The following is a 23467-nucleotide window of genomic DNA, read 5'->3' as shown; positions in this document are numbered from 1 at the left end:
ACCCCCCCCCAAGGACCCAGCACCCACACAGTGACACCCCCCCAGCAGTGTCACCACAAGGACCCAGCAACCCCATGGTGACACCAACCCCCGCAGTGTCACCCCAAGGACCCGGCACCCACGCGGTGACACCAACCCCAGCAGTGTCACCCCCCAGGGACCCAGAACCCACATGGTGACACCCCCCCAGCGGTGTCACCCCGGGGCCACAGCCCCCACACGCTGCCAACCCCCCCCCGGTAGCGGCACCCCCCCCGGACCCCGCACCCACGGGTGACGCCCGCCCTGGCAGTACCTACTGTGAGTCACTGCAGGAGACATCTGGCCAGCCCACCCCCGCACCCCCGACTCCGCCATCCCTCTGGCCCCCCCAGTGCCCCCCAATATGGCTGGGGGAGGGGGGTGGGCACACACCACCAGGGCAGCGGGGACAGCGGGGACCTCCTCCCCAGTTCTCGTCCCCCTCCATCCCACCACCCCCCCCCCAATGCAGAGAAGCTGGGGTGCGTGGGGATGTGGGGAATCTGGAGTCCCCCCCAGTCTGTCCCCCACAAGGGCAGGGGGCACCCATGGGGGGGGGGGAGATGATGACAAGGGACAAGGTCCCATGGGGGTCTCAGACACCACTGTGCCAGCAGCCCCCCCCCCCCGATGGTGACACTCCCACCAGGCTCCCCGTGGCACCCACCGCCACTTTGGGGTACAGGCAGAGCCCCCCCCCCCCATCCTGGGGACAGTCCCTTGTGCCACTCAGCTGTGCCATCACAGATGGTGTGTGCATCCTCGTCCTCCCCCCCCCCCCCCCCAGGGGCACCCTGTGCCTCAGTTTCCCCATCTCTACAACACGGAGGAGGCTTTACCCACCGCCGGTGCTCACCGGTACCCGGTGAGGTGGGTGGGCTAAGAGGGGGGGGGGGGGGGGAAACCCCACGGCGAGTTCCCGGTGAGTGGCAACCTGTGGGTGCCTGGCAGGGTGCCACTCGCCCGCTGGGCCGGTGGGCACGCGGCCAGCCCACCCGAGCTCGCCCGCCGCCGCGTGCCCGCGCGCTCCGGCTCGCTTGCTCTCGCTCGCTGGGGCTCGGGCGCAGGTGGGGAGCGAAGCGGCGAGAAAAAAACAACCGAGAAGAGGAAAAAGGAAGAAGACAACGGCGAGAAGCGGGCGAGGAGGAGGAGGAGGAGGAGGAGGAGGAGGCCGGTGGGTGGTAGCCCCGCCGGTGATGGCCGAGGAGGGGGTGGCTCGGAGCCCCCCCACCACCACCATGGACTCCTAATCGCCTGGCCCCGAAGTTCGCCGGCATGGCCAAAACCACCTCCCTGCACTGCCGGGTGGTGGAAGCGAAGGATCTGCCCGCCAAGGACGTGTGAGTGGCTTGGGGGGGGGGGGGCTCTCAGCCCCTTCCCCCCCAATTTCCTCTAGCCCCCCCAATTTCTCCTGCCCCCCCCCCCCGGGAGATGGGGAGGGTGTTGGGTGCTCTGCTCTCCCTGGGTGCTCCGCTCTCCCTGTGGTTTTGGGGGTCCTAGCTTGAGCCATTGCACCAAAGGGGGGGTCTGGGGTTCCCCCACCACCACCAGAGCTGTATGAGCCCCCCAACCCCTTGGGCATCCCCTTGCTCCCCCCCAGTAGGGTGAGCACAACATGTCCCCCCCATGGCTGTGGGGACCACTGGGGGTGGAGGGGGGAGGCACAGCCCCCTGCACCCCACCTACCTGCTGGGCAACCACACCGAGGGGGAGGCTGAGTGGGGAGGGGAGAGCAGGGAGACACCCCCCCCCCCCGACCTGCTCCTGCCCCACGGATATGCCTCGACGGAGCTGGCAGCGCCGGGGCTCCTCCGGATGTGCCAGCCTGGCACTGCCGGCCGCTCCCAGGGCCCGGCAGCCGGGGATGGTGATGGCCAGCAGGACCTCCCTGCCTCAGTTTCCCCACCCGGCGGGGGCCGTGGTGCCATGCTGGGTGCCCCACTCCGGGGGGGGAGGGGGGTGTCTGGCCACATTGGGGTGATCCGGACCCACCAGCATAAGGGCCAAGGTGCCCAGTGCCGCTCCCAGCGCCCCAAAATCGGCTTGGGGCCATCCTGAGGCTGCAGAGGGGCTCGGGGTGACCTGGTCCTGGAGGGGGGTCTCGAGGGGGTCGGGAGCTGCCAACCCCACCGCACGCTGCCGAGGTTTCCCTGCCTGGCTCTGCCACACCACCGGGGCCGTGGGCTTTGCTCTGCTGGGGGGGGGGCCAAGATACCCCCGAAATCCCCCACGGTCATGGCAAAGCGGTGCCGAGCTCGCAGCCATGGCCCGGCCCCCGGCTGGGATGGAGGCTGGGGTCACCTCCCTCGTCCCACTCGGGGGCTGGCTCCTTGCTGAAGCGCCTCCCGTCATCCCCTGACTCCAGCAGCTGGGGATTCGGGGCTCCAGCATCGCTCCGGGGAACGCCGCCCCGAGCTGACATCCCTCGGTGCTGGTCCGGCTGCCATAAATAAGCGGGGAAGGGGCTTTGCAGGGGACCAGGGGGAAGAGTCCTGGATCTGTCCCTTGTCCCCTCCGTCCCGTCCTCCCCCGCGGAAGGGGTTAAGCCCAGGACGGGCCCTGGGCCAGGCCGGTGTCACCCTGAAACAGCGGGTTGCGGCAGAAACTCAGGCTTGCCTGTACCTGTGCCGCTGGCAAGACACCAGCACCCACGGGTGGGGGGCACGGGGATGCAGAGCGATGGCTCGGGGCGACCCGCAGTGGGGTCTCCCTGCTCAAGGTACACCGGGAAAAATTGTTGTCCCCATCCCAGTGTCAGCCCCCCGTGGGTCCAGGCTGAGACCGGGCAACTCATCTCACCCTCCGGGGCTGGTGCTTCGCTGGTGGGGTTTGACGTGAGGGTGGGATCCGGCCCTCCTCCCCCCCCCCCCCCAGCAGCAGCCCCCGAGGGCGGGTGGGACCCCCAAGTGGGGGGCTGACCCCACGCACCTCCGTCCCCTGCCCAGGTCCGGCTCCAGCGATCCCTACTGCGTGGTCAAGGTGGACAACGAGGTGGTGGCCAGGTATGGGGTGGGGTGGGAGGGGGGGACACGGGGACACCGTGCCACCCCGGGGAGGGGACACGTGGGGACACGGGAGCTGTCCCTCGGGGGGTGCAGCCACCTCTGCCCTCACCCGCAAGGACGGCCACGGTGTGGAAGAACCTGAATCCTTTTTGGGGTGAGGAGTACACCCTGCGCCTGCCCCGCGGCTTCCACGGCCTCGCCGTCTACGTGCTGGATGAAGACACCATCGGGTAAGGGGGGACAAAAGGGACACGGGTGGGCACTGTGGAGCTCCCCCCTCCCCCTCCAGGGGTGGCATGTCCCCATCGGTGTCCTCAGTGCCCACCGTGTCTCTGCCCTCGCAGGCAGGACGACGTTATCGGCAAGGTCTCGCTCAGCCGCCAGCAGATTTCGGCTGAGCCGCGGGGTGAGTGGGGGGCACAGCGGGGGGGGGGGGGGCAGGTGGGGAACTGGGGAGGGTGGATGGTGGCAGTGGGGTCCATCCTGGCACCGTGGGGCGCCCACCCCGTGTGTCCCCCCCCCGGCAGGCGTGGATAGCTGGCTCAGCCTGGCGCCCGTGGACCCCGACGAGGAGGTGCAGGGTGAGATCCACCTGGAGCTGGGGGTCCCCCAGCAGGGCCACCCGCGGGTGCTGCGCTGTCACCTCATCGAGGCCAGGTAGGGGGGGCGACACACACACGACAACTGGTGGGGCACGATGGGGGTGCGACCAGCCCCCCCGGGGTCTTATTTTTGGCCAGTGGGGTCTGGGCAGCGGGAGGAGGGGAGGGGATGGGGACGGCGGGGGCGCGGGGCTCGTCCTCCCCTCTCGGCACCGGGAAAGGCCCTCGCTGCGTCCTGTTTGGGGACATGGATGATGCCAACACATATGTGACGACGCTACGGGGTCTCAGCTGCCTCGGACACTGCCAACGCTGCTCGGGGACAAGGGGACAAGGGGCAGTGTGGGGTGGCCCAGAGGGCCATGTGGGGTACCCGGGGGACGGTCCCCATCGGACCAGTTAGTTTCCGTGCCACATTTCTCCCCTTTGCTTTCAAAATTGGGAGGGGGAAACTGAGGCATGGCCCGGGCTGCCCCGTGTGCGTGTGTGTGTGTGCGTGTGCATGTGTGCGTGCGTGTGTGTGTGTGTGTGTGTGCGTGTGCCCACATGCGCGCCTGCCAGACGGCGGGCTGCTGGCAGCGGAGCAAGCAGCATCCCGCTGCCATGGCAACCGAAGCGGGTACCAAGGCAACGGGATGGCCATGGGGACAGCCAGGAGGGACAGCAGAGCCCCCCGCCCCCCCCCCCCCACCCCACCCCGCTGTGCCATTTGGCCCTCAGGGACTGATGGAGGAAGGGATTTGGGGCAGGAGCGTTGGGGAATGGGGACCCGCTCTCGCCACCGTCCCCCCCGGCACCCACCGGCTGCCCCATGGGTGCCCGGTGTGCCCAGGCGAGCTGGGGGGAAAGGGGGGACATGGGGGTGCGGGGACCATGCTGGCGCGGATGGGACCCCTGCCCGCTGCACCCCCGCTGACCCCCACCTCCCCACAGGGACCTGGCCCCCCGGGACCCCTCGGGCACCTCGGACCCCTTCGCCCGGGTGTCGTGCTGCGGGCACACATCGGAGACGGCCGTGAGTCGGGGTGCTGGGTGCTGGGACCCAGAAGCTCGGGCAACTCGTCCCCTGCAGCCACAGGTCCCTGTGTGTCTGTGCCCCCCCCTCCACCAGCAGGTGATTAAGAAAACCCGTTTCCCGCACTGGGACGAGGTGCTGGAGTTCGAACTGGCGGAGGGTGACCTGGGGGAAGCCGTGCTGAGCGTGGAGGTGTGGGACTGGGACATGGTGGGCAAGAATGACTTCTTGGGACGGGTGAGGACCTCGGGGCGCACTGGCACGGGGCAGGGTGCCGGGGGGACCTCCGCAGCCCCATTGCCTCCCCACGCAGGTGGTCCAGGTGACCACGGGGATGTGCCCCGCGGGGGCAGTGCCACCTCCAGCCCCGCTGCGTGTCCTGGGCTGTGTGAGGAGGTGTCCCCACTGATGGGGGACACTGGGGTGCGACTCAGACCCTGCCTCCGGCCTCCCCAGGTCGAATTCCCCCTGGACACTATCTGCACAGAGCCCACCAAGGGCTGGTTCCAGCTCCTGCCCTTCCCCAGCGCCACCGAGGACCACGGGTGAGCACCCTGCATGAGCAGGTCCCCAAGGGGGGCTGTGCAGGGTGTCCCCCCCCCCCCCCCCCATTCCAGCCAGGAAGGAGCTGGGGTGATGGAGGGTGGTGGGTGCAGGATGCGGCCGAGCCCCCTCCCTGTGTCATTGCAGGGGACAGCTGGGCGCCCTGCGGCTGGCGGTGCGGCTGGTGGAGGACATGGTCCTGCCCCACACCTACTACCAGCCCCTCATCCAGCTCCTCACCGAGCCCATCCTCTGCCCGGGCCAGGTGGGTGCTGTGGGGTGGGGGGACCCTCGGGGGTGGCCAAGGACCACCCCGGTGTGGGGGCCTCACTGTGCCCACCTTTACCGTCCCCACAGCCCCCCGCTGGCACGGCCCTGGCCATCCTGGAGGAGGTGACCTCAGGGGAGAGCCGGCAGGACGTGGCCACCAAGCTGGTGAAGATCTTCTTGGGGCAGGGGCTGGCCGTGCCCCTCCTGGACTATCTCACCGCCCGTGAGCTGGCCAGGACCAGTAAGTGCCAGGGCCAGGGGGCACCACCTGCACCACCCTCCCAGCCAGGAAACTGGGTTGCCAGGGTCCCCCCAAACCCTCATGGGGAGAAGAGTGGGGCCACCAAGAGGGAGGCAGGAAAGGTGCCACGTGTCCCCGGGGTTGGGCACACCAGGGATGGCTGGGGCATCACCCCATGGCCACCTCGCCATGGCCTCTGCGCTCTTCCAGCGGACCCCAACACCCTCTTCCGCTCCAACTCGCTGGCCTCCAAGTCCGTGGAGCAGTTCATGAAGGTGAGCGTGGGAGGGGACACCAGCCAGGTCCCCTCTGTGCCCTCCCATGATGGCATCAAGGCATAGAGCCGGGTTGTGTCCCATGTGGGGACAGTTTGGGGGCAAAGATGGAGAATTCCCATCCCTTACAGGTGGTGGGGCTGCCCTACCTGCACGAGGTCCTGAAGCCCGTGGTGAACCGCATCTTCGAGGAGAAGAAGTACGTGGAGCTGGACCCCGGCAAGATGGAGCTGAGCCGTAGCAGGCGAGTGCTGGGGGACGGCTGGGGGACACACAGTGCCTGACACATCCCGAGCCATCCCCATCCAGGTGTCCCCTGCGGGAGGGGTCACCCATTGCTGCTGAGCCCATGGGTCACCTCGATGGCTTTTGGCCAACACGGGGTGGCCAATTCCTGGGCATCGGGCGCTTCCTGACCTGGTGGTGTCCCTGCAGGAGGATTTCCTTCAAGGGGTCCCTGTCGGAGGCACGGGTGCGGGAGAGCAGCCTGGAGCTGCTGAAGGGCTACCTGGGGGACATCGTTGACGCCATCGTGGGCTCGGTGGAGAAGTGTCCCCTCCTCATGAGGGTGGCCTTCAAGCAGCTCCGCAGGCGGGTGGAGGAGCGGTTCCCCTCGGAGCAGCACGAGGTGGGGCGGGCTACGGGGCCAGGGGTCCTCACGTCGCTGGGACTGCTGCCCCAAGCCCTGAGCTGTCCCTGTCCCCGGCCAGGAGGTGCGGTACTTTTCCATCAGCGGGTTTCTTTTTCTCCGCTTCTTCGCCCCTGCTGTCCTCACCCCAAAGCTCTTCAGCCTCCGGGAGCAGCATGCCGACCCCCGCACCGGCCGTACACTCCTGCTGCTCGCCAAGGTAGGGGGGGGCGGGGAGGGACGGGGACCTGGGGGAAGGATGGGGACCTTGGGGAAGGATGGGGACCCTTGAGGAGGGTGGGGACCTTGGGGAGGGATGGGAATGCTGAGGGAGGGATGGGAACCTTGGGAGGGATGGGGACCCTTGAGGAGGGATGGAGACCTTATGGAAGGACGGGGACTTTGGGGAAGGATGGGGACCCTTGGGGAGGGATGGGGATGCTGGGGAGGGATGAGAACCTTGGGAGGGACGGGGACCTTTGGGAAGGGATGGGGACCCCGGGGAGGGATGGGGACACCAGAGAGGGATGGGGACACTGAGGAGGGTTGGGGACCTCTGCGGGGGATGGAGACCCTTGGGAAAGGATGGGGACCCTGGGAAGAGATGAGGACCTTGGGGAAGGACAGGGACCCTAGGGAGGGATGGGGACCCTGGGGAGGGACACGGGTCTCAAGGAGGGATGGGGAGTCCAGGGAGGGATGGGGACTCCAGAGAGGGACCCCAGAAAGGACAGAGACTTCAGGGACAAATGCGGACCCTGTGGAGAGATGGGGACCCATAGGGGATGGAGGTGCCAGAGCGGGATGGGGACCCTAGAAAGTCAGGGAGACCTTGGGGAGGGATGGGAACCTCAGGGAGGGATGGGGAACCTGCGGGGGGGATGGGGACACTGGGGAGGGATTGAGACCCAGGGGAGGGATGGGAATCCTGGGGAGGGATGGGGAACGTGGGAAGGGACAGTGACGCCAGGGAATGATGGGGACCCCAAGGAGGGCAGAGCCATTCCTGCCCCCATGCCACATGCCACGGGTTGGCTCCTTCCCGTGCCGCTCCAGGCCAGCCCTGCCCGTCACCTGGCCACGCGTCGGGCACAACACAGGAACCGGTTTGGGCCATCGGTTGGGTCCCATCACCCCCCCAGGCTGCTCCGCTTCCCCACTTTCCACCCCAATTCCCATGCCCCTGAGGTTTGGGGGAGCAGCCAGGGGGGGAAGGGGGGGGGGGAGGATGTCCCATGCCAAGGGGGATACGGCAGCGTGAGCCCTTCCCTACGTGGGGCAGGCGCTACAGAGCATCGGCAACCTGGGGCTGCAGCTGGGGCAGGGCAAGGAGCCATGGATGGCCCCGCTGCACGCCGTCCTGCTGCCCAGCGTCACCCGCGTCAAAGCCTTCCTGGACAACCTGGTCGCGGTGGAGAGCGCTGAGGGTGAGCGGGTACCACGGGGGGCAGCACCCAACATGGAGGGGTGGCATCATCCCTGCTGTCCCTCCTGCATCCCGGGAGCATCCGCGGGGAGGGGGACACGCTCGGTGCCCCGTGGGCGCTACCGGGGATGAGCATCCTCGGGATGGGCATCCTCGGGATGAGCATCCTCGGGCTAGGGGAAGGCGGTGGCACTTGGAGTGACGCCGCTGCCTCCCCACCCGGCTGTGCCACGGCCGCAGAGGGTGAGGGGCTGGTGCCACGGGGACTTTGCCACCCGTCGGCCACCATAAAGGAGGGGTACCTGCACACCCGCACGGCGGGGGGGCCCACCCTGCTGCCCCGCTTCGCCTTCAAGAAGAGGTACTTCTGGCTCAGCACCGAGGCCCTGACCTACTCCAAGTCCCCCGAGTGGCAGGTGGGTGCTGCCCGTGACCCCCACGCCGGGTACGCGGGGAAAGGATGGGGGTGCAGTGAGTTGCGGTGTTTCGGGGTTCCCCAGGTACGCTGCTCCATCCCCGTGCCGCGCATGAGGGCGGTGGAGCGGGTGGACGAGGGCACCTTCCAGCACCCACACGTCATGCAGATCGTGGCGCAGGATGGCGCCGGGCAGCTCCACACCACCTACATCCAGTGCAAGGTGGGTGCCCCCCACCCCCGGCACCCCAAGAACCCCCCACCCCATTGCCCCAGGAGGCCCCTCCCCATCACCCAGCCAAGGGGCAGCCCCGGGTCCCATGGGGACAACAGGAATGGCCCCGGTCTCAAATCCAGCTATTCCCAGGTATCAGCTGTGCTGGGAACACTGGGAAGCCCTGGCTGTACTGGTGTCAAGGGGGTATCTGGGCCCTGGCTGCACTGGGAAAATTGGGGTACCAGCCCTGGCTGTACTGGGATCAGTACAGTTTCCATCCTTACCTGTACTGGTGTCACTGGGGTAGCAGCTCTGGGATACTGGGATCAGTGGGGTACCAGCCCAGGATCAGTGGTGTATCCAGCCATGTCTGTACTGGGGTCACTGGCATATTGGCTCTGGGATACTGGGATCAGTGGGGTTTCCAACAATATCTGTACTCGTGTTACTGGAGTACCAGCTCTGGGATCAGTGGGGTTTGCAGCCATATTTGTACTGGTGTCACTGGGGTACTGGCTCTGGGATACTGGGATCAGTGGGGTAACCAGTCACGCCTGTTCTGGGATTTCTGGGGTACCAGCCCTGGCTGTGCTGGGATCACTGGGGTCCCAGCCCTATGTGCACTGGGGTCACTGGGGTACCCCACCTCCCGTGGTGCCATCTCTCCACCAGGTCCTACCTGAGCAGCTTTGCCATCAAACTGTCACTTGTCCCTGGTGCCCACCACCATCCCGGTGCCCACCCCTGCCAGGGACCCCATCAGCATCGCCCATGCCCACCTCCACCCTCCTCCTCCTCCTCCTCCTCCTCCTCCCCGCCGGCGATGCCCAGCGCAGGGCGCCCATGGGTGGCCGTCGGGGTGCCACCCTCCCTCCCTGTCCCCGCAGAGCGCCCAGGAGCTGTGGCAGTGGCTGTGGGCGGTGCGGCAGGCCAGCAGCGCCAACGATGCCATGCTGCCCACCTGCCACCCGGGCACCTTCCGCGCCGGCCGCTGGACCTGCTGCCTGCAGCCTGCCCGCACCGGTAAGGCCGGCGGCGGGCAGCGTAGGGTGGGGGGTGGGGGTGGGGGGATTTCCCTTGGGTAGGGGGTGCGGGGGTCCCCCACCACGCTGTCGTTGGCAGCGCCTGGGTGCAGCCGGACCCACAGCACCGTGGCGGTGGGCGAGTGGAGTGACCCGTTGGACCCCGCGGCGGCGGCGCAGACCCTCTACGGGCACCTCCGGCAAGCGGGGGTCCGGCTGCGGTGAGGTTTGGGAGGGTGCAGGGGTGGTGGGGGGGGTGGGGTGGGGACACTGGCACTGCAGTGCGGGTGTCCCAGGGGACCCTGGGTGTTGGCGGGCAGGGGGGGAGCGCACTGAGGGTCCCTCTCCCGCAGGGTGACGGGGACAGAGGGTCCCGAGGGCGGCGTGGTGGCCGAGCCCCCCTGCCCAGGGCAGGCAGGTACGGGTATGGCGGGGGAGGGGATGAGTGGGTGATGGGGACCCTCCACCCTGGGGTGACCCCTGCGTGGGGCAGCGGGCACACGCCGAGACACGCTTGCACACGCATGCAGGCACTTGCACACGCGTGCACGTAGGCGCACACGCCGTCCCCGCAGAGAGCGCTGGTTCCCCCCACCAGGGGACAGCAAATACACGCGACACGGGGCCACGGGGCCACACGCCCACGCGGCACCCGTTGACACCCCCCACGGGTGCCCACAGCACAGCCGGGGGTACACCCCGGCACACGTAGCCGCAGGCACCCACGCACACCCCCACGGATACACCCACAGCCGCCCATAAACGCCCCCCCCGCCCCATCCCCACGCACACCCCCCATTCCCCCCACACACACCCCCCCACGCACACGCACCCCCCGGCAGTGCCTCTCCGTGTCCGTGGGTGGGGTGGGGGGGGTGACCCGAGCGGGGGGTGGGGGGGATGGATATGGGGCGGTGGGACAAACTGGGATGTGGTGGGTTGATGGGGGGCATGGTGGGATGGAGCGTGGTGGTCCGCGGGCGGGTGCTGGCCGCGGGTATCACGGGTGGGTGCTGGGGGTGGGTACCGGGGATAGGCGCCGGGGGGGGGGGGGGGTGTCCCACGGCGGGGGAGGGGTGGGGGGGTGGGATGCCGCTAGGGGGGTGTCGGGAGGGTTGCTGGGGGGGTGGGTGCCGGGGATGGGTGCCGGGAGCTATAACGGGAGGGGGGGGAGGGGGGGGGGGGGGTGATGCCTCTTGGGGGGGTGCCGGGGGGGGTTCCTGGGGGGGGGGGGGGTGCCACGAGTGGGTGCCGGGGGCGGCGCTGACCCTGGCGGGGGGCGCAGACGGCCCCGTGGGGGGGCGGCTACAGGCGGTGCTGCGGGACCTGGACATCGCCCACGACGCCTTCGCCCGCCGGGACGGCGCCCCGAGCCCCCCCGAGCCCCCCATTCCTCCCCCAGCCCCGGCCCCCGCAACTTGAACTACATCTCCCAGCATGCCCTGCGCCCAAACAGCGCCCAGCCCCGCCTGCCCTCGCCGCGGTGCCTGCTGGGAGTTGTAGTCCCCTACACCCACCTCCCCTCCCTCTGCTTTCGCCTTCCCCCTCTCCGTGGGGCTTCATCCCACCCGTGTCCCGTGTCCCGCGGGGGGTGCCCGTGTGCGGGGGGGGGTGTGCCCCCCTCTCCTCTGCCCACGGGGGTGCCCCAAGCTCCCCCTGCCAGCCCAGCATCCCCGCAGGGACCCCCCGCAACCCACCTGTGGGGGGGGACAACACACGACTGATGCCACCCAGCACCCCGGGAGGGCGGGAGGTGCCACGACCCGAGTGGGGACACGGTGGGGACACTGGCCTGGCGCGGGGTGTATTCTGTAACACAGAGATGTACACATAGCACCGGCTGTACGCGGCTCCGTGGGGCAGCGGCGGGTGGCACGGGTGGCACGGGTGGCACAGGCGGCTGACGCGCAAAGAGGCCACGGGTAGAAAAAGAAAAGCACCAGCCCACGATGCTATCGCCACAGGACCGGGGCGAACTGGGACACGGGGGGGTGACACGAAGACACGTGGCGGGTGGCAGCGGGTGGCCCAGGGAGGAAGGGACGAGCCCAGCCGGCAGGGCTGCGGCGGCGGCAGCGAAGCGGCGCGGGCGGCGGTGGCACGGGCAGGGACACGGGGACGAGGAGGGCAGTGGGGAGCCCTTCACCCTTGCCTCAGTCCTTCAAGGTGGCCTCGGAGACGCCCTGGGCCAGCAGCTCGGCCAGGACGTTGTCCAGGTAGTTGGGATCGGGATAGCCGTGGCCCGTCAGGTTGGAGCCGAACTCGGTCTTGTGGTGGATCTCATTCCACACCACCGTGTCCGACTCCCCCGTGGTGTTGGAGGTGCCGATGGTGAAGATGAGCCGCCGGTCCCAAGCCACGATCAGCAGCTTCAGCACCTGCGGTGGGTGGGTGGGCACGGCCATTGCTTGCCCACCCGGCACCCCCAGCCCTCCTCCCACCCGGCATGGCCCCCAGCACCCCGGGGTGCAGGATTCAGGCCCAGCACAGTGCCCGCATGGTGTCACCCTTCACTCTGGCACATTCCAGCCCCACCCCGGCACTACTGCATCCTCTTCATCCCTTCCCATCCCATTCTATCTCATTCCTTCCCATTCTCTCCCACCTTTATCATGTTATCCCATCCTATCATGTTATCCCATCTGATCCCTTCCCATCCCATCCAGTTCCATCCTTTCCCTTTCCTTTTCCCTTTCCCTTTCCCTTTCCCTTTCCCTTTCCCTTTCCCTTTCCCTTTCCCTTTCCCTTTCCCTTTCCCTTTCCCTTTCCCTTTCCCTTTCCCTTTCCCTTTCCCTTTCCCTTTCCCTTTCCCTTTCCCTTTCCCTTTCCCTTTCCCTTTCCCTTCCCTTCCCTTCCCTTCCCTTCCCATCCCCTTCCCATCCCATCCCATCCCTTCCTTTCCCTTCCCTTCGTTTTTCATCCCATCCCATCCCACCCCACCCCACCCCGTCTCTTCCCATCCCATCCCATCCCATCCCATCCCATCCCATCCCATCCCATCCCATCCCATCCCATCCCATCCCATCCCATCCCATCCCATCCCATCCCATCCCTTCCTTTCCCTTCCCTTCATTTTTCATCCCATCCCATCCCACCCAGTGCCATGGGGGACGCTCACCTTCCTGCCCTTCTCGTTGTCGGGCAGGTAGCAGTGCCGAGGGAAGCCGCGTGCCGTGAACTTCTTGCCGGGATTGGGGTGCTCCGGGCCCTTGGGTGGGAGGGCAACGGGGTGAGTGGGTGGCGCAGGGTGGGGACACCCAACCCAGCGGGGATCCCAGAGGGGGGCTGGTGCAGGTTCCTCACCTGGATGCCGGTGGGGATGTCGTAGACGATCCGGATGGTTTTGGAGTCGGTGTAACCCGGGAGGGAGTGGGGGATGAGGTGAAACTCCATCTTCCCGGGGGGCTGCGTGCCCGTCTTCTCCCCATAGATGGCCTTACAGGTGGGGCACTGCAGGCTGCCGTCCTGTGTGGGCACCCGGGTGGGCGTCAGGGATGGCCCCCACCCCGCGGCACCCACCCGCGGGGACGGGTGACCACGGGGACCATGTCCCCGATGTGGGGGGGGGGGGATGTCCCAGCTCACCTTGTTGCCATTGTTGTACATGGCCAGGAGACAGAGGAGGTGGTACATGTGCCCACACTTGCCCAACTTGCCCACCAGCTCCGGCTTGATGCCCCTGTGGCTGAGGACGCCCTCGTAGCCGGAGGAGGTGACCAACCGCTCCATGCAGATGGTGCAATCCTGCCGGGCACGGGTTGACGGGTGCGATGGGGAGGTCATCCCCGGCTCTCTGCCCGCCACGGGGAGTTGCCCGTCCCCTTCCCACGCCCCGCGAGCCTCCAGCGGCCCCGGGGTGAGCCCGTGGGCCGAGCCGTGGTGCCCGGGGATGCCCACTCACCTCATCCGGGGGGTTCTTCACTTTCTGGATGTAGCGGCGCACCACGTCCTCGGGGGTCTTGCCTGCGGCGGGCAGAGGGGAGGATGCCATCAGAGCGTGCCGGCGCTGCCCTGAACCTCCTGTCACCCCTGCCACCAGGATGGGGACAACACCAGGAGGGAGGAGGGACAGCACGTGGCACGGAGGAGCTGTGTGTCACCCCAAAACCCTCGGGCAAACCCCTTGGGGGTCCCACCCCCATGGGCAGCAGCAACGCCGGTGCCTCAGTTTCCCCTCCGGCAGGGGCTGGCATGGCTGGGGACGCGCAGGGACGTTGGCGGCTCCTTACTCTTTTTGAGATGCTTCTTTTTGGTTTTCCTGCAGATGCCGTTGACACCGGGCACGGGTTTGATGTCGCTCTTGCTGACGGGCGGCGGGTGCAGGATGGGTTTGGGGGCGCGGGTCAGGCAGACGGGCAGCCCAGCGGCGCACATGAGGATGCCCGTCATCCCTGCGCCGGGGAAGAGGTGCTGTCTGTCCATCCACCCAATGTCCGTCCATCCTTCCCACCACCTGGCCGTGCCCCAACCCCATTCCCTGTCCCTCCCACCCCTCAGCCCCATGATGTCACCCCGCGGTGACACCCGGACCCCCCCTTACCTGCGAGGGCGGGATGGACGGGGCCGGTGCCGTTCAGGTTCTTGACCGGGAGGGCTGGCACCCTGCACGGAGGCGGAGAGGGGAAGGGGTTCAGCCGGGCTGGCACTGTCCCCTCCGTGTCCCCGTGGCACGCAGGGCAGGGTGTCCCCTTGCCAGCCTTGGGGGGTCACCCTCCCGTCTCACGGGGCTGTCACCCAGTGCCACGTGCCCATCCCTGGGGACCCAACGGTGCTGGGGACATCACCTCCTCCTTGACCCCAGGGTGGGTGCCTCATCGGGATGTCCCGATGGCGATGCCCCGTGTCCCGCATCCCCCGTGGGGACCGTCCCTACACCTCACCATCTCACCCATCACCCTGGACACCGCCGCCATGCCCCAGGGGGACCCTCACCCCTCCGGGGCCACCAGCACCAAGACCCCCAGGGGTGACAGCGCTGTGCCTCCCTGCCTGACCCGGGGCACCTCCCGTGTGTGTGTGCGCACCCGTGTGTGCACCCACGGCTGGGTGCGCACCCGTGCGTGCGTGGCGCTGGGTGTGCACCCAGGTGTGCAAGGCCGGGTGCGCAGCTGGGAGCGCAGGCAGGTCTGGGTGGGAGGGGGGGGGTTGTGTGCTGGTGTGTACTGGTATGAACGCAGCTGCGCCCACGGGTGGGGTGGACGGAGGGAGGGAGGGAGGGAGAAAGGGATGGATGGGCAGATGTGTGGCCGGGCAAGTGGGTGGGTGGAGGGATGGAGGGATGCAGGGAGGGATGGAGGGATGGATGGATGGATAGATGGATGGATGGATGGATGGATGGATGGATAGATGGAGGGAGGGAGGAAGGGAGGGATGGAGCGATGCAGGGAGGGAGGGATGGAGGGATGGATGGATGGATGCATGGATGGAGGGATGGATGGATAGATGGATAGATGGATGGATGGATGGATGGATGGACAGATGGAGAGAGGAAGGGAGGGATGGATGGTGGGATGGAGCGATGCAGGGAGGGAGGGATGGAGGGATGGATGGATGGATGCATGGATGCATGGATGGAGGGATGGATGGATGGATGGATAGATGGAGGGAGGAAGGGAGGGATGGATGGTGGGATGGAGCAATGCAGGGAGGGAGGGATGGATGGATGGATGGATGGATGGATAGATGGAGGGAGGAAGGAAGGGATGGATGGTGGGATGGAGCGATGCAGGGAGGGAGGGAGGGATGGATGGATGGATGGATGGATGCATGGATGGAGGGATGGATGGATGCATGGATGGAGGGATGGATGGATGGATGGATGGATGGAGGGATGGATGGATAGATGGAGGGATGGAAGGATGGAGGGAGGGAGGGATGGGTGGATGGAGGGAGGGAGGGATGGATAGATGGAGGGAGAAAGGGATGGACGGAGGGAGGGAGGGATGGAGGGATGGATGGACGGATGGATGGATGGAAGGAAGGAATGGGGCATGCACTGGGATGGAGGATAAGCAAGAAAGCAGAGCAGCCCTGCACAGTGCACCAGTGCTCTCCTGCCCTCACCCCCTTCCGTCAGCCCACGGAGAACCGCTCACCCCTGCTGCCCGCTCCTGGCCACATCCCAAATCCCACTGCCAGCTCACATCCACATCCCGCTGCCCCAGCTCGGCAGCCTGGCCGGCAGCCCCCGCCAGCGGTGTCATCCCCCTTCCCGATCCCCAAAGCCCCCCCCCTGCACACAACCATCGCGGTGATGAGTTCGGCAGCGCTCAGCCCCACACGAGCCGGAGCTGCGGGTGTTTTTCCTCCCACTCCCGAAACTGCCCTTACCCATGCCAAGGCTTGGGGCAGCGGTGGAGGGCCCCCTCCTACCTGTCCATGGGGCTGCACGGGATGGGTCCTGCCTGTCGGGACGGTGACAGGGGACAGTGATGGGGACAGGGACTGCTTGGCCCAGCGCCCGGCAGACGGAAGCGAAAGCAGCGTCAGCAGGGGAAGGAAACGCACCGAAACCTGCCCGGGGGGGGGGGCTCAGCAAACCTGCCGCCCCCCACACCCCCCAGCCCAGGGATGGATCCTGCCCCCATGGCAGGGAGCTGGGAGGGATGGGACCGGCTCTCCCTTCATCCCCTGGGATGTCTCGCTGCAGCCTGGGGCGCTCGCTCCCCTCTTGGGGGCCTCTGCCCAAATACCCCGGGGCAGGATCCGGGTCAGTTCCCACCCGACGGAGCAGAACTGGGGCTTTCCCATGCCGGCTGGCTGCCAGCCGTGCCGTCACAGCCCGCTCCTCAGGTTGGGCTCGGGGCCATGGCTGCCCTGCCCGTCCCTCGGCTGGTGACAGCCGGGGGCCAAGGACCCTGAGGGGACACCAGGCCGACCCACCGAGGGGTATGGCCATGGGGGTTTGGGTGCTGGGACAGGGACAGGCACTGGGACATCCCACTGGGGGTCTGCTCACCCACCCACATCCCCGTGGTGAGTTATTCCCGTCCGTGTAGGGGACACAGGTGTGGTCCCCATGACCGTGTCCTCCCCAGAGACCTGCCTGGTGGCATCAGGCCACGAGCCAGGTCATACGTGCTGGCCAGCGAGGACACAAGTCACCTGGGACCAGGCACTCCACCTCCTCCAGCCGGCACGGCACAGCGTGGCACGGCACAGCATGGCACGGCATGGCACAGCGTGGCACGGCATGGCACGGCACGGCACGGCACGCTGCACAAATCACCACAGCCCCTCTGCCGGGGCAGGGATCCAGGGGACCATCCAGGACGAGCCGGCTGCTGGGGCTGTGTCCCTCCTGCCACTGTGTCCCCAGGGTGAGGTGACACACCACCAGAAGGGGTCAGGGCTACTTGTGCAAGGTGACAGCAGGGGACAAGGCACCTCCATCTGCCCTTTCCCCCGGCTCTGTGTGCCCAGCCCTGCGCCCACCTCGCCTGGTATCCCCACGGCCTCGGTGACACCGCAGCCGTCCCCTTCCCCGGGCTGCCCCCCTCCAGCCAGCTTACCCCGGGGGGACGGTGGCACGGGCACCCAGTCCGGTCCCCCGCTGCGTGCCGGGCCGGTTGAGGTTGTTGAGCCCAGGCAGCGGTGCCGCGCCGGGCACACTCTGACCGGGGGCAAACGCCCCGCCGGGAACCCGCAACCCCTCGCCTTTGGCCGTGCCACCCGCCACCGCCGCCGTCCCCGTCCCCGCCGGCCACAGAGCCGCCCCGGCGAAGGTGCTGCTCTGACGGACGGCACCCGGGTAGAGCTTGCGGCGTTGGGACGCCAGGATGGCGTTGGAGGCGGCGCGGGTGCTGTTGACCAAGAGGCACTGCGGGCAAGAGCAGGGTGTCCCCGTGTTGGCGCCCACCGGCCACGACTGCGATTTGGGGATGGAGCCCATGGTGAGGGGATACGCCAGGTCCATGCGACGCCGGAGCCGGCGCTTGCGTTGGGTTTGCCGGTTCATTTGGGACATGCTGCTGAAGTAGATGAGGTAGCAGAAGCCCAGGGAGGAGAGGTCCAGCCAGGGGTGCTGCTTCTCGTAGGCGTTCTGGATGGTGATGCAGATGTCCATGTCGTAGGGCGTCCAAGAGTTGTTGTCGTTCTCCCACTCCCACACGATGCCTTTCCCCGGGGCCGAGGAGGGATCGTAGAAATTCCTCCGTACGGGGCGCATGGTCCCTGGGGAGACAGTGAGGGGGGGAGGGGGTGAGCCCCCGCGGGGTTCCAGCACCCCGGGGTGCCGGCGGAGGGAGCCCTACCTGCACACGCGTGCGCTTGCGCGGTCCCCAGCGCCCCGCAGGGACGGGGATGCAGAGGCGCTCTGGGGCTTGAGAAGCCGCTCTCACCCTCCGCAAAGCACTCCCGGGGTGCGGGAGGGGTGACGGCCACCGCAACCCCAAGAGGAGGCGCCCGCCTCCCCTCCGCGCAGCAGCGGCAGCCGCGGCGCGCGACGGAGGGATCGATCGGCGTGTCTGCGGGGCTGCGCCTCCCCGGGGACTCGTGAGGCTCAACAACCCTCCATTAGCGGTGGCGGCTTGGCCACCGGCCGGGCTGCCGGCGGTCAGGCTCACGGCCCCAGCCGCCACGGGAAAGGCGATGCTGTTCAGCCCTCAGCACCTTTTTCCATCCCCTCTGGTCCAGGCTCATCTCCACCCTCCCTGGCCGGGGTCCCCCCCGCCATTCCCGGGGGGAGAGGAGCATTTCCCGGTCATGAGAGGTTTCCTGACAGCTGCCGCGGCTCCGGCCGGTGCTGGCAGTCATGGGAGAGAGGCGTTGTCCCCCGCGCACGGCCAAATCCCGTCCCCTCGTTGCTTGTTTGCGACCGAGTGGGATGCTACAGCCGCATCGGAAGCTCTGCGGTGGGGGGAGGCATCGCAGCCCCCTCCTCGAGCCGCGGCTCCGGCAGTGGTCCTGCAGCTCGATGCCTTTCTATCCCCTCGCCAGCATCGTTTGCCCAGCCCGATTAACGACGCTAATAAGGGTCATTAATCATCGGCCGCGTCAGGCAGCAGAGCCTGGGCCCAGCTGCCGGCGTGTGCTGAGGCAGCTCTGCCGGCGGCCCCGCGGGAGGGAGGCAGGGAGGATGCTCGCCCCGCTCCGGCTGCCCGCGGAGAACCGCTCCTCCTGCCCCCATCCCGAATCCCACTGCCAGCTCACGTCCACAGCCCCTTCCCCACTCAATCTCCACATCCCACTCACATCCCCGCCCTGCATCCCGCTTGTGTTCACATCCACGCCCGCTTCCTGGCGTTCATGGCCCCATCCTGCTGCCCACTCATGCCCGCATCCCGCATCCCGCTTGCATCCATGTCCCGCACCCGCTGGTCCTTGCAACTGCATCCCATGTCCCACTGCCCGCTTGCAGCTGCATCCCGCATCCCGCTCACATCCACATCCCGCATCCCGCTGCCCTCTCATATCCACATCCTGCAGCCACACCCCGCTTACATCTACATCCACATCCCGCATCCCGCTGCCCACTCACATCCACATCCCACATCCCACATCCCACATCCCACATCCCACTGCCTGTTCACATCCACATCCCGCAACCACACCCCGCTCACATCTACATCCATATCCCGCATCCCGCTGCCTGATCACATCCACATCCCGCATCCCGCTGCCCATTCACATCCACATCCCGCATCCCGCTGCCTGATCACATCCACATCCTGCATCCCGCATCCCGCTCACATCCACATCCCACATCTCACTGCCCTCTCACATCCACATCCACATCCCGCAACCACACCCCGCTTACATCTACATCCACATCCCGCATCCCGCTGCCCACTCACATCCACATCCCACATCCCACATCCCACATCCCACATCCCACATCCCACATCCCACATCCCACTGCCTGTTCACATCCACATCCCGCAACCACACCCCGCTCACATCTACATCCATATCCCGCATCCCGCTGCCTGATCACATCCACATCCCGCATCCCACTGCCCGTTCACATCCACATCCCATATCCCGCTGCCCATCCACATCCTGCAACCGCACCCCGCTCACATCTACATCCATATCCCGCATCCCGCTGCCCGCTCACATCTGCATCCCGCATCCCACTGCCCATCCACATCCCTCAGCCACACCCTGCTCATATCTACATCCACATCCCACATCCCGCTGCTCATTGACATCCACATCCTGCATCCCACTGCCTGCTCACATCCACATCCCGCTGCCCACTCACATCCACATCCCACATCCCGCTGCCCTCTCATATCCACATCCACATCCCGCAACCACACCCCGTTCACATCTACATCCACATCCCGCATCCCGCTGCCCATCCACATCTACTTCCCACATCCCGTTGCCCATCCACATCCACATCCCGCTTCCCGCTCACATCCGCATCCCACATCCCTCTGCCGCAGAGCAGAGGGGGACGAGGGGAGGACACCCCAGCCCGTGCCTGCGGGCACAGGCACCTCTAAGTCCCCGAGGGCCACCAGCTGTCCCCAACCCCACAGCTCCTGTCCCCTCTGCCAGCTGTGCCGGAGCCGCAGGGCCCAGCCAGCGTCCCCAGGGCCACAGGGAGGGGACATGCGTCCCCGCTGCTTGGAACGGGGTCACCTCGTTTCTCACCGTCGCCGTTTTGGGTCGGGTTTCTCCGTCCCCAGGCATGGCACGAGCAAAGCCCCCCCCCCCTTCGCTCCCAGCCTCCTGCCTGCCTTCCCCGTGTCCCCGTGCCATAGCGGGCACCAGGAGCACCCTCAGCACAGGGGACCCTCCTGTCCCCAAGCACCACGGGACCCCCAGAGACGTTTGATGGCCTCCAAAGCCGGCTGCCCCCGAGCCACATCCGAGGGCAGAGATGATGGCTGGGGGCAGATACAGGGATGGGACACGCAAAGGTGACAATGCTGAGGATGATGGCTGTGTCCCCTGCAGTGCCACCTCTGCTGCGAGCCTCTGGGGACAGCAAAGCCCCTCTCTCAGCAACTCTGTCCCCAGGCCCTGCTGGCACGGGGACGGCGGCACCCGGGGACATCCCGGGGAAGAGACGTTTTGCTCCCGGCAGGGACACGCCACCCCCTAAACGCAGCTGTAGCCACACCGTGGGCACGTGGTCCCCACCATGGCCATGGGATGTGACGCCAGGTGGCTGCTGTCAGAGGATGGGTCCTGGCCAAAGCTGGCAGGAGCTGGCATGGGGACAGCCAGGGTGTCCCAATGGCACCCGCAGCCCTGAGTCAGCGTGGCCGTGGCGGCCGCAGCCAGGTTGACTCAGGGCTGCGGGTGCCAAGTTGCCCCTTGCCAAGCCCATGACGGGCTGGAGACCAATTTGGAGCCAGGCTCGATGGCCAAGGCAGGGTGGCAGGTCCCTGGCATGGTCCCCATCTCGGTCCCCAACCCATCGCAGGAGCCACCTCCGCATGCCAGGTCGTTCACCCTCGCTCGTGAGCGTGACCGGGAAGGGTGGCATCGGTGACCGGCACGCACTGGTTTAATGGGTCACAGCGTGACGGGGACACGTTTAATGGGGTCTGGGCTCGGTGCCGGCGCGGGACCGGCTTTGATTTCCCCCGAGGACACGTGGCCTGGATGCGTGCGGCAGCACGGTGCCGGCGGCAGACAGGCAGGCAGCGACCGCCACCGCTGCATGGCTGCAATCAGCCCAGTGCCCACCGCAGCTCCCAGTGCCCAAACTGGGGCCTCTTCGTTTCCCAAATGGAGCAGCTTTGTGGGGTAGATGGGTGGCCAACGTGACTGTGGGGTGCACCATCCACCACAGGACCCCACGGGGGATGGAGGGACTTCGGGAGGTGTCCCTCCAGGGCAGCGGTCCACGGCGGAGGGGGAAAGTGGGGAGGGGGAAAGGAAAGGACATGAGGAGCCTTGTGGGGTCCACAGGGGGAACGACAAAGCCCAAAAGGGAGAGGGGACAAGAGGAGGAACGTGAGGGACAGATGGACGGAGAGGAGGGTGTGTGCAATGGGATGGAGGGACAGATGGACAGGCAGATGGGTGGATGGATGGATGGATTGATGGGTGCAGGAATGAAGTGACAGACGAGTAAGGAGAGACACTGGGAGGGATGGAGGATGGATGGATGGATGGATGGATGGATGGATGGATGGATGGAATGACAGACAAACAGATATGCATGAGAGATGCATGTACAAATGGACAGCTGGACAGACAGATGAATGGAAAAACAGGCAGACAAATAGATACACACTGGGGTGGGTGGATGGATGGATGGATGGATGGATGGATGGATGGATGGATGGAAGGATGGATGGGTGGAAGGAAAGATGGAGGGAAGAATGGGTGCGTAGAAGGAAGGATGGGTGGGTGGGTGGGTGGGTGGGTGGATGGATGGATGGATGGAATGACACACAAACAGATAAGCAGTGAGACAGATGCACGGATGAACGGTCAGCTGGACAGACGGTTGAATGGAACAACAGGCAGATAAACAGATACACACTGGGGTGGATGGAAGGATGGGGAGATGGAGGGATGGACAGATGGAAGGATGGAGAGATGGAAGGATGGAGGGAGGGAGGGAGGGAGGGAAGGATGGAGAGATGGAGGGATGGATTGATGGACGGATGGATGGAAGGATGGAGGGATGGACAGATGGATGGGTGGATGGATGTTCCCAGCTCAATGCCAGCCCCTTACCTGTGTCCTGCCGGAACTGGTGCATGGACTGGAGGTCGATGACGTAGGGCGCCAGCTGGACGTCGACCTGACCCAGCACCACACTGCCACGGGCGTCCTCCTTCAGCACGTTCTCGATGTGGTGGCAGACGGCGGCCGAGTAGGGCCGCCAGCGCCCGTGCTCGTTCAGCCACTCCCACACCACCACGCGGGCCAGGTTTTGGGGGGGGAAGCCCAGGCCACCGGAGGCCAGCATGGCCCCCGAGCCCTGCCGCGCCATGCCGGGGGGACGACGACTCAGCCCCGTGCCATACCCCGGCACAGGGATGCGGGGCTCACCCGGAACCCCTCCGAATCCTCCTCCCGGCTCCCACCGGCTGCGGGCTCCGGAGCTCAACAGAGCAAACGCTGCGGGGCTCTGCAGAGGCGGGCGCTGCCAGCCAGGTCCCCGAGGTCCCCAAGCCGCCCGGTCCCGCTCTTCTGGGGCTGCCACGCCGGGCTGGGGCCATCCATCACCCGGCACGTCTTCCTCGGCCCTTCCTCCTCCTCCCCGCAGCGCTTGGCAAGGCTCAAGCTCCAAAAAGCCACTGGGACACCCTCCCCCCCACCTCCAAGGCTGTGTTGGCTCAAGGGTGGCCGGTGGCGGCTGAAGACATACAACCAAGGTGCTGTCCCCAAGACACCCCCTCCTCCTCTTCCTCCTCTTGTCCTCAGCCTACGTCCTCGGTGCCGCCAAAGCTGTCCCCGCTGCCCAGCACGTCACCGGTGGCAGATGAGGTGGGGGGGGATGTGTCACCTGCAAAACAGGGCCACGGCACTGGTCACCCCTGGGTACCGTCACACGGGTGGCAGCGGGGGGACCGTCCCCATCACCCTGCGGAGGTGGCGGGCAGCGAGGCCGCTGTGCCCGCAGCCCTGGCAGCGTGGGCTGCTTGCCAGCCCCGGCCGGCTGCCGGCCTCCGACGTCACAGCAGGGACAAGGGGGACAGGGGAGGGGGACAGGCCACCCTGCTTATGGCCCCCGGAGGGGGCAGGTGGGGGTCCTGCAAAGCCGAGGAGCTCCGTGACTCCCTGCCCAGGCGGTGGGGGTGGCAGGGAGCCCGCGGCCCCCCGAAGCCCGCTCCCAGCCGCCGCTGATTTATGATCTGCACTGCAGGCAT

At 67.1% G+C, this 23467-nt stretch overlaps 2 protein-coding genes across 2 annotated transcripts; one reads left to right on the top strand and one right to left on the bottom strand.

Moving 5' to 3' along the window:
• Nucleotides 1-1296: 1296 nt before the first annotated feature.
• RASAL1 (RAS protein activator like 1) lies at nucleotides 1297-11102 on the top strand (the record flags this gene model as incomplete). The annotated part of the gene is given in 22 exon segments (XM_082491908.1): nucleotides 1297-1361; nucleotides 2967-3023; nucleotides 3143-3256; nucleotides 3371-3432; nucleotides 3554-3683; nucleotides 4562-4643; nucleotides 4743-4880; nucleotides 5100-5188; nucleotides 5334-5451; nucleotides 5544-5697; nucleotides 5908-5972; nucleotides 6104-6216; nucleotides 6408-6600; nucleotides 6683-6820; nucleotides 7883-8035; nucleotides 8269-8442; nucleotides 8527-8664; nucleotides 9498-9536; nucleotides 9538-9681; nucleotides 9781-9890; nucleotides 10034-10098; nucleotides 10966-11102. Coding segments are annotated over 22 exon segments (2478 nt in total).
• A 731-nt stretch (nucleotides 11103-11833) lies between these two features.
• Nucleotides 11834-22587, bottom strand: DTX1 (deltex E3 ubiquitin ligase 1; the record flags this gene model as incomplete). The annotated part of the gene is made up of 9 exons (XM_082491738.1): nucleotides 11834-12058; nucleotides 12799-12888; nucleotides 12984-13145; nucleotides 13266-13424; nucleotides 13582-13643; nucleotides 13910-14071; nucleotides 14221-14282; nucleotides 17192-17852; nucleotides 22329-22587. 9 exons carry the CDS (start codon nucleotides 22585-22587, stop codon nucleotides 11834-11836), a joined length of 1842 nt encoding a protein of 613 aa, XP_082347864.1.
• Between the last annotated feature and the right edge of the window lie 880 nt (nucleotides 22588-23467).

This window comes from Vanellus vanellus (assembly GCF_965231255.1).
Source record: "Vanellus vanellus genome assembly, chromosome: 16".
Lineage (NCBI taxonomy): Eukaryota > Metazoa > Chordata > Aves > Charadriiformes > Charadriidae > Vanellus > Vanellus vanellus.
This window is presented reverse-complemented; position numbering and strand designations above follow the sequence as displayed.